This window comes from Oxyura jamaicensis (genome assembly GCF_011077185.1).
Source record: "Oxyura jamaicensis isolate SHBP4307 breed ruddy duck chromosome 6 unlocalized genomic scaffold, BPBGC_Ojam_1.0 oxy6_random_OJ106651, whole genome shotgun sequence".
Lineage (NCBI taxonomy): Eukaryota > Metazoa > Chordata > Aves > Anseriformes > Anatidae > Oxyura > Oxyura jamaicensis.
The window spans coordinates 22,708-32,908 of NW_023304034.1; the positions used below are offsets into that span (position 1 = coordinate 22,708).

At 58.7% G+C, this 10,201-nt stretch overlaps 1 protein-coding gene across 1 annotated transcript; it reads right to left on the bottom strand.

The window, feature by feature from the left end:
- Positions 1 to 6,583: 6,583 nt before the first annotated feature.
- LOC118157549 (sideroflexin-2-like) lies at positions 6,584 to 9,910 on the bottom strand. The gene is made up of 11 exons (XM_035311940.1): positions 9,676 to 9,910; positions 9,335 to 9,505; positions 9,126 to 9,224; positions 8,904 to 8,979; positions 8,693 to 8,778; positions 8,249 to 8,309; positions 8,093 to 8,159; positions 7,894 to 7,943; positions 7,773 to 7,822; positions 7,497 to 7,544; positions 6,584 to 7,332 (listed from the first exon to the last, which is right to left on the bottom strand). Exons 1-11 carry the CDS (start codon positions 9,834 to 9,836, stop codon positions 7,233 to 7,235), a joined length of 969 nt encoding a protein of 322 aa, XP_035167831.1. The 5' UTR covers positions 9,837 to 9,910; the 3' UTR covers positions 6,584 to 7,232.
- Between the last annotated feature and the right edge of the window lie 291 nt (positions 9,911 to 10,201).

Here is a 10,201-nt window from a genome sequence, read left to right on the forward strand (position 1 = left end):
GACAGGTTTGCACAGGCACAGCCACGACAAAGGGCACAGCACAGAGACCGCCGGGTGCAGCGCGAGGGCAGAAGATCAGCCCATCACTTGCTTTAAGCCAAGAACTACTCGATCCTGCCAGCCCTCCAAATATGACTTAAAAAAAGGGAAAAAGAAAAAGTGGGCGTTGTGCATTTACTAAATACAGATTGCAGGGACACGGACTGGGACCCACGTACCCGTTAATGCCTTTCTAACACCGGAAAGACAAAAGTCAGCTCCAGCATCACGTTGGTTCAATACAGAAGAGCAGTTTCCAGCTTTACCAGCAGAAGAGCAGCGACCGCTGAGGACGGCATCCCTTGGAACCCAAGGGGATGCCATCTGCTGGACGCTGCCGCTAACCAGGCGGGGTGACCCGGCCCGACCCCGCCTCGCCGGGAGGGTGGAAAAATCCCCTGGTGGACAAAACTTTCCGAGTTCCCCCACAGCACAGCACAGCTCCTCAGAAGCTGCCCAAGTTTATTCTGAAGGGCTTGTTAGGTTTCTGTTAACGAGCGTTTGGAGGGTGGCGAGGAAATTCTCGGAGTGGCAATTACAGGTCCCAGGCGCTTCAGCCACCCTGAAGAAAATTGCCACACTCGGAGCCAGGAGGCACCGGACACTTTCGGACCAGGCTTTTTCCATCTGCTGCACAGCTGCAAGGAGAAATTCCTACAGTGTTGTGTGCGAGTGTGAGGGCAACTCACCAGTGGAAGAATTTTAATCAGTGGGAAAGCGTGCTCTGCGGAGGGACACTGGAGTTCACGGTGGTATAATCATCGTGGTACGAGCAGTCCTTAATCCAATCTGCACAGTTATCCCGAGGTTCTGCTCCGAACAAGTACAGGACGTACTTTGATCTCTGCTGCCTCCTGCCAAAACTGTGGAAATCGGCAAGCCAAAACCCAAGAATCCCAAAGATACCATGGCAGACCAAATACCTGCCCACGGCCGTGCGAGCAGCTCTCCTCCTGAAGGACCCCTGGCATTTCAGGAAGCATGGAAGTGCAGCTGCAACTAATTACCCATACCTTCATCAAAAAAGTGTCTTACATTTAGAGATGAATCTAAGATGTGGGTGATTGTAACTCTGCTCACAGACTACCTGAAGTGATGCTCTCAAGGGCAGCCATGCTCTCGGGAAGTGATGCTCTCAGAGGGCCCGCAGGCAGCCACGCTCTGGGACGAGGCACGATAACCCCGTGTCGGTGCCATCGGAGGCGTGGTGGCAGCGAGAGCACAGCCCTGAGCCAAGTCCTTCCTCAAAGCACGGATCCGTCCCCTCTGTCGCCGGCGATGAATCATCCCTCAAGTCGCAGCACTCGGAGCAAACTCTTTAATTTGGGGTGAAATGGGCCTTTAAGAAGAGCATGCTTCGTCAGATTTTGGCTCAAAACCACCTTATTAGAGAAAGACGGATTCCTCGGACTTGTCACGTAGTTAACATTCACTTAAATCTCTTGTTTTTAAAGAAAACAACAGTGGAAAAAACTATGTGATAATGAAGCTGCTTGCAGTGGGAAGCAGGCAGGCAGTTAAGGCAGTCAAATAACCTTTAGTCTGCCCTGCAGGGACACACTACGATAGAATAATGATTAATGTTAAAAGTTTTTCATTACAAAATCGATCAGGCTTGTTTTTAAAAGACACTCGGTTCTTCTTGTCCCTGTCCCTCAAGCTGAGAGGGCAGCGCACAGCTCAGGTGTGCAGTTAAGGCAACACAAGCAGAGTCATAAATGAACACGGAGAGGTTTCTTCTTGTGGCACTTACCCAGACTTTATTTTTGTTATATAATGGCAGCACATCTTCCTTATCTACACAGAGGTGCTTCAACTTCTTTTAACGGAGTTTTGTGCTCTCCTTCCAAATGCAATCGCACCGAACAGCCACGGACACGGTTACAGCTTTAACTTGGACTCAGGATGGTGCTGAGCTAATTATTTTCATTCTCCTCCATCCGCCACCCGAAACAAGTCTTAATTAAAAGAAAGGTCTTTCAAGATCGGAGGCAGCCTGGACTTATTTTAACCTGCAAAATCAGACCCTCTTGCACAGTACAGCATGTTCTCGGGAATGTTTGTTCAGTGCGGCTAGGCCGCGCAGCTCCACCTCCTGAATTATTTAGAGGACACATTTCCTGCAGCACCTCCCAGCCTCAGACCACCAGGTCTGCAGGACAGGATTTAGAGGTGAGGCGCAGACCCCGAACAACGCGCCCTCCCCAGAAGCAAGCAGGGCATGGCAGCTGCCTGAAACACAGATGGAAGCAGGCGGCAGTCAAGAGAGGCTGAGGAGAAGAGCCAAACACTGCCAGGGGGTCAGCTAAAAAAGCGGGAACCGCAGAGACCTCCCAAGTCCAGCACCGCCCCATCTCCACAAGCCCACCAGCTCCAAGGAAATCATACTCCGAGGCAACACGAAAGCAGACCAAGTTTTCCTACGTGCTCATTTTCAAGATCCTGCAGTACCGCTGTCTTTTTTGAGTGGGTTGCTGTCAATCTGTAGCACGCTGCGAGATAATATCAGCCTTTTGACAGACAGAGTCTACAGTAAGGTCTAAAATAAACCCCGTGAGTTTTATATAGACAAACTACGAAAAGCAAACGAGTAAAAGGCGCATCCGCATCTGAGTGCTCTACAGAAAACACAGGCTGCCAAAGCTCTTCTCCCCCACCATCATGAGGTTTACCACCCAAGGCTTGCTATTTTAGGGTTATTTTCCCGTGCACTGATTTGAGAGGATATCTACAAGTCATACACGCAACTATTCCACAAGCAAGCTTACTGTATGAATACTTCTCATTCCTCCTGTTTTTCCTCATCTTCCTTTTCTACTTCCTATTCCTTGCCTCCACCTGCTCCTTGACTAATGTATGCAAGCTGTACAGGGCAGGGAGTTTCTTTCATTCAGTCTTCAAAGCAGGTATAGTATTTTTTATTAGCATGTGGAGGCCTGAAGACTTTCACAGCTTTTGTCCAGGCGATCCTACCACTAGACCACCGCTCACAGCTGGAATGCCCCAAAACGCCACGTGCTTATATTCGTTATGTACCTCAGCTTGATGATGAAACGAAGCAAGCACTAAGACTTCCATCAGTTTGAGGCAGTGTAGACAACATGGAAAACACAGTCCTGCACCTGGCTCCCTAAGGCAGCAATGGCCAAACCACAGCCTCAGGGCAACCAAAGGGAATTTGGGATGGCACCGCCAACACTACCGAGGTGTTAAAAGTCCATCTGTTGCTTTCAGTACGCTGAAAAGAAGAAGGAAACTTAAAGGGGTGGTGACATCTGTAGTCATCAACAAACTCCTCACCTCCACCTGCTGCAGAAGCATCAGGAAGTTTATCTGTGGATGCTTTCCAGAAGGGATGCTCCATACCTGCATCCCTGTGACACTAGGCGCCGTGCGACCCACAGCACCTCTGACCTACAGTCACAGATCAGCATCCCATGGCTTAGACCTCCAACAAGCACAAAATTCAATTCATACCTCCTAAGCAAGCCATCACATCAGATCAGAAGCCATCATACTCAACCTATGTTGTACAGGGGGTAAGAAAGACATTGGGACTGCACAGAAAACAAGCTCCTGGCCATGCATGGGATGCGTGGCCTAGAAGAGCCATCTCCAAGTGACACCGGGCACATGCAGCCAGGCGAGGAAGGACGGCAGGCTTCTGCATGGGGTGCTCGGGGTGCAGCAGGGGCATGGAGCAGGGACGATGGGGAGGGGGTTAATTCCGTGGGACCCTCCCCAGACACAATTTGACTCCGTGGGACCCTCCCCAGGCACCAATGACCCGGGCTGGCTGCCCCCCCGGCTCACACAAGCTCCCCCCGCAGCAGCGCCGGTGCCCTGCCCCAGGACCCCCCCCCAGCCCACCCCAGCCCCCCGCAGGCCCCCTCCCTCCCCAGCACACCCGGGCACTGCCGCCCGCAGCTCCCGAGCCCCTCCCGGTGCTCCCAGCCCCCGGCCCCTCACCGGGGGGCACCGGGAGGGGGAAAGGCAGCCCCCAGCCCGCCCCCCCCCCCGGTCACGGCGTGCCCCCCCAGGGCTGCCCCCTACCTGTGCGGGCTCCACGCTGGCCGGCAGCCCCCGGGGCAGGGCCTGGAAGAGCAGCAGGGCCATGGCGGCGCGGAGCCTCCCCGCCATCCCCGCCATCCCCCCCACCCCCCGCCTCCCCCGGCCCGACTGCGGCCCGGGACGGCAGCGCAGGGGGCACCCCCCTCCCCGGCCCCGGCCCCGCCCCGCCCAAGCCGGTCGCTGATTGGGTGGGAGGAGAGAGGCTCGGGAGGGTATTGGGGAAGGGAGGTGTCACTCAGAGGGGGAACGGGAGGGGAGGGGTCTGATCGCTGGGAGCTGCCATCTTGAGTGTGGCGCGGAGGGGCGGGATGGGGGGGGTGGTGCGGTGGGCGCCATATTGTGAGTGGCGGAACGAGAGGGAGAGGGGTGTGGGGGCCGCGCCTTGGCCCTGCACCCCGATGTGGCACCCTGAGGTGCTCCCTGGCACCCCGGGGCGCTCGTTCTCGTTCCCTGGCCTTGTCCTGCTGTGCCCAGTCCTTGTCCGGCCTCCTGCACGTAACACACACACACAGCCCCAAAGCCAGGCAGCCCATTTGAGCCTGGGGCTCAGCAGGCGATGTATGTGGGGAGGGGGCTACAATGGCCCCAGCAGCACCGGGGCGGAGGCGAAGCACCCCAAAGCCAGGGCATGTGCTGCTACAGCGCACCTGCAGTAGCATACAAACCTCGGGCCGGGGCCTGAGGATGGGGCAGTGAAGCACGGAGCAGTTTATGCACCACGGTGCCACCTCAGCGGGGAAGCCACAGCCGCCCCCCAGCCCTGCAAGCCGCCTTCCAGCCATGCCCAAGCACTGTGCCCGGGTCTGAGCCAGCCAGGGCTGGGCAGAAATCCCTTATCCCCCCAAATCCTGCAGCAGGGGTGAGGGTTGTTGGTAATTACCAACCCCTGGAAGAGGCGGCTGCAGGGAGCCTCCCTGGGAGAAGAGAGGCGCGAGGAGATGTCCCACCACAGTCATGTCCCAGCACAGCTCCGAGTCCTCCTGGGGCAGGGGAGGCGGGGGTGTCACTGCCTGGGGATCACTCACAGCTCTTGGGCAGCGATGGAGGCTTTCTACACCACCACTCCCTGCGTGCCAGGCAGCCGCCACAGGGGATTGGCATGATTGATGTTTATCAGATGCTCAGATAACACCCTCAGAAAAACCAGGGGGAAAAAAAAATAAATCAATTTAGCAGCTTATCTCCTACCCCTGGGATCTTTCAATCAGGGCGATACTTGGGGCACACCTAACCCTGCTCACCCGGCTGGCGTGGGCTGGCAGCAGCTAACCCAGTGCACACGCACCCTGTTTGCTCCTCTCTCCTCCTCTGCTGCCTCCACCAGCGCTGGGAGACCCCAGGCTCTCTCGACTCCCCAGACATCTTTGGTCTGGCTGTTAACTGAAGCTGGAGCACTGACGTTTTGGCCACGTACAGTTCTTAAAGGAGCTTTATTCCTGTTCCCATCCAGCCTTGAAATTACAGGCAGGGAGAAGGAGGCGAGTGCAGGGAGCATGGGACAAGCCTGGGTTGGGTGTGACTCATTGCTGGAGCCTAATTAACGCCTGCAGCTCTTCACAAACAAGGATGAACCTAGCCCTGACTCCTGGCAGTGAGGTTTCTTTCCTGTTGCAGCAGTGGAAAGTGGAGGCAGAGCTGGCCAGAGCCTCACCCGGCAGCTCCTCAGAGGGTGCCTGCTGCAGCACTTTGTTTTCCGAGCACCGCTGTGTTCCTGAGTGTGCCAGAGGCACCTTGAACCCAACTCCAGCCCAAGCTGCTGCACCTACCTTTCTAAAAGTGCTCACAGACATTTTGGGTGTAGGGCAAGAGCAATCTGAATCAAGAAGCTTAGGCAGAGATGTCTCCTTGTGGCTTCTTCCCTCTCCCAAGAGGAATGACATCTGTTTTGTTTCACGTGCTTATCTATTTTTTTTTTAATTGTGCAATAACAAGAGATCTAATAATGACCGGGGAACAGATAAACAAACGTGAACACATCTCCCCGCCTTTCGCTGACCTATTATTTCAGTGCTTTTGTGCAGCCACTTAGACGTAGCTACATGTGTTTAGATGTTATCCTCCACTGCAGACTGAGCAGAATAAAAACCTGCTCTGGATACAGCTTGGCCCTTCAAGAAGCCTGTTTTGGGTTCCACTGCTCTCTCTGCAGGAGCAAAATGGCTAATGCCAGATCCTGGGGGCATCTGGCACATGTACTCAGCTGGAGGGACGAGGGCAGATCATCCACTGGGCCTTGGGGCTCTCTGAGCAGCCACAGACATAAGGCTGGTTGTAAACATGCTGGTCCCACCGAGGGATGCTCATCAGCAAGCAGAGCCCAGACACTGCTCGCCAAGAGCAGGGCCCAGCTCAGCCCAGTCCCTGGCCAGACGCTGAGCCCCCACCTTAGCGCTCTGAGGCAGGCGTGACCCATGTACCAGCCCCACTGAGGGAACCATGCGCCCAAAGACCACCTGAAATCACAACCCGCAGCTGTTTTAAAAATCACCATGTTTTATTTGCCAACCCTCTCTGTCAGTTGCAGCATTGCCGGTTCAGAGCCTGAGCTCACACCCTGATGGCTTTGTGAGCCCTGTGTCTCCTTCCCCCTGTGCAAGGGGGACCAGAATCGAGTGTCCCCCAGGTCCTTGGTCCCACCGTAGGGACAGTGAGACACAGGACAACAGCTGGCTTTTGTGCTCAGAGGAATGAGTAATTTCAAAAAATTAGAGCTTAAAAAGAATTAGCTATTTCTCTTTGGGATTGTGACAATCACAAAGTAAATAAAATCTGAACCTGAGAGTGAGGAAGGCATGGTCCAAGTACTGGTCCCGGGACTTGGTCCGCTCCCCGTGCAGAGGGGACAGGTCCCTTCCAGCCTGCCGAGGGGGGATCCAGCTCTTGGGAAGAGGCCCCTGCAGTGGTTTAAGGCAGCAACGTGGTTTGGGGGGGGAGAAGGGATGCCCCCGATGGGGACACAGCTGGCAGCAGATGGGGGGAGGCTCTGGACCAGCCGACCCCAGCTCCATCCCTCAGGCTGGGCTGACAGGGTCGGACCATGCCTCCGAGCCCCGCTCAGGGGATGTGGGGCTGGTGGCAGCAGGGGTCCAGAGGGGCATGATGGCTCCCGAAGTAGCCTCCGTTCACAGTCCCTTGTTAAAGTAGATGTATGGCACTTTGTCCCCGTGCTTGGCCACAATGCTGTCCCGCAGCTCCGGCTCGAGGCTAGCCAGCGCGAGGGAGCTGTGAGGGAAGGGGACAGAGGGTGAGACCCCCCCATCCTGCCCCCAGCCAGGACACCCTGCCGGGGTGCCCATCGCGGCCCTCTTGGGACAGGGAGAGGAGAGCAAGGGGAGGAGGAAGGCTCCCGAGCTGGCATGCAGGAGGGGAAGCGGAGGGACAGGTACCATCTCTGCGGGAACAGGGCGCAGGCGGCCGGCACCATGAACAGGAGGCTGCGGGGAGAGAAGAGGGTGTCAGCGCAGGGGGCTGCAGCCCCCCAGATGGGGTCTCAGCCCAGGAGGTGCTGCTCACACCCCGTTACTCCCAAAAACTGGAGAAAGCCCAGGTTGGAAGGAAAGCAGCTTTGCCACCCCCTGGCTGGGTTAACTCTTTTTCCAGGGTGACTTCGGGCATCTCTCGGTGCCACACACCGGGCAACAGCGGGTTTCTGAGATACTTACAACCCCCCGCACAGCAGCACCTGCAGCGGCGCGTGGAGAACCCGGATGCGCTGCAAGGGAAGAGCGGGGTCAGGCCCCAGCCGGTCCCCGTGGCCCCCACCCAGGAGCAGCACGGGCTCACCTGCATGAAGGGGAACTTCTCCAGCCGCTCCATGATGATGGGCAGAATAACTAGGTGCCGAGAGAAGAGGTGAGGGGAAGAGGTGAGGGACCCCAGCCAGCCCGCAGAGCCCCAGTAGCACTGGCCATGCTGGGGACAGCTGGGTTTGGGGTCACAGCATGGATCTGGCCCCCAGCCCAGAGCCCCATCCCGCACTCACTCATGCCCGGAGCTGCCATGGTGATCCTGGAGACCACGACCTGCGCGATGCCCTTCACCGCCGCCCTCTGCGAGTGACAGCAGCCAGCTCAGCCCCACCGCCGTGCCTGCACCCCCAGACCTGCCCCATCCACCCCCCACAGCCCCCGGCGCTCACCCTGGACCGTCCCAGCTCGTTGTTGTCCTCGTCTGTCACCGTGACCCCGTTAATGATCTCCCTGAGGGGACAGCGAGCGCGGTGGCCCTGGGGCTCTGCCACCCCTGGGCTCTGCTCTGTCCCCGGCCCAGCCGATGCTGCCACCTTCAGGGCACGGCCGCGCAGGGGCTGGCTGTCACCGGGACCCCGCGCCCCAGGGAGCACCCCCCAAAATCCCACAGGACTGGTGGACATCACAGACCCACGGCCACCTGCAGAAGGGCTTTGGGTCCGAGACATCTCTCCCCGCAGACCCCCAGATGGCCACCCTCACCCCCAGACCGTCCTCCTGCTTCGGCCACGGCTGGGCCACCCCCCCCGGCGTGCTCAGCAGAGACCTGGGGGTGCTGAACACGGGGACGGGGAGCGGTGTCAGGGTGACCCACTGGGGATGGGTGCACTTACTGCTGCCTCATCATCGGGATGTTCACGCAGTTGGCGGCGGCCACGGCTGCGAACGGGACCCAGCGGGCGAGCAAAGGGGGGGCTCGCTGTGGGAGAGGGGACGGCGTCAGCACCGGGGACAGGATGAGGCCGGGTGCTGGAGAGAGCACTGGGACGGGGGTCTCGCTGGGAAGGGGCCTTGGAGGAGGGCCCCTTCCCCGTCCCCACGTACCTTGGTGTAGAGGTTGAGCCCCACCGCGGTGGCCAGGGCCGTACCAGTGGCCGTGACGTAAGCCACTCCGATTTGCCTGGATGGAGATTTGCAAAGAAGGGAGAGAAAAAAAAATATAATAAAAATAAAAATAAAGCCACCACCTTTGACACCTTGATCCTGCTCCTTCAGTGCCCAAGGGTCTTTTTTTGGGGCATCCCATGGGTACAGGGGCACGCTTACGCCAGCGAGATGGGGGAGGCGGCGTTGCGGTTGGTGTAGTTGACGATGGCATTGAAGGACTGGTTCACCCACTGCCAGAACACCACGGCCGGCACCGTCCTGCGGGGGGAAAGGGCCGGGAGGAACTGAGGCACCGCAGCCCGACCAAGGGCAGGAGGGTCCCTCGGGGGGCTGCCAGGGCCGCGTCCCCAGCCGGGGCAGGGTCTCACCGGTAGAACTGGAGCATGCAGCCGGTGAGGGCCATGCCCCCCGGCACCTGGAAGGACATCCTGCCGATGAGGTTCATCTTCTCGCCGCTGTCGGGGTGGAAGGCCGAGTCGTACAGCTTCTTGGCGTACAGCAGCTGCTCCCGGCTGCTGCCTGGCGGCACCAGCCCGGCCCTGCCAAACCCGGAGCCGCGGGGAGCTCAGCCGGGGACCCCAGGCAAGAACCCGTCCCCCCTCGAGGCTCCCCAAAACCTGAGCGTCTCCGATGGGACGTCCCCAATGTCCCCATGGGGTTTTGGGGCCTGGCAAAGGACGGGGTGTCCCCAGCGCCGCGGTGCCCTCACCTGCAGGCTGCCACCACCTCCCGCGCCCGGTCCAGCTCCTGCTCGGGCACCAGGGCCGTGCGCGGGTCGGTGATGTTGAAGAAGTGCCGGAGGCGCCCGGTGAACGTGCTCTGGTCCCAGCGCGGGGCGTCGATGTCGAAGCCGAGGGGGACGGTGGCCATTTCGGCACGGAGCTGGGGAGGGGGACAGGCGGCTGGGGAAGGTGCCACCGCGCCACGGAGCGCCGGGCTGGGCGAGAGGCACCGCTGGGTTTATGTTTAACGGTGCGGATGGACTTTCAGCGGCCCCGAGCCCCGGCTGCGCCCTCCCGCAGCGCTGCGGCCGTGACACCGCCATGCCCTGCATGCGGGGGTCCCCCCCCCACTTATGGGATCCCCCCCAATTATGGGGTCCTTCCCTAATCATGGGATCACCCCCAATTATGGGGTACTTCCCTAATCATGGGGTCCCCCTTCAATTATGGGGTCCCGTCCTAATCATGGGGTTTCCCCAATCATGGGGTCCCCCTCCTTGCTGCCACCCCCCC

Coding starts and splice junctions, on each gene's coding strand:
- LOC118157549 (XM_035311940.1), bottom strand. CDS start 9,836: ATGGCCACCGTCCCCCTCGGCTTCGACATCGACGCCCCGCGCTGGGAC. Junction 8,779..8,903: donor GGCTCAACCTCTACACCAAG/GTACGTGGGGAC, acceptor CCTCTCCCACAG/CGAGCCCCCCCTTTGCTCGC. Junction 7,333..7,496: donor GCCCTGTTCCCGCAGAGATG/GTACCTGTCCCT, acceptor CTTCCCTCACAG/CTCCCTCGCGCTGGCTAGCC.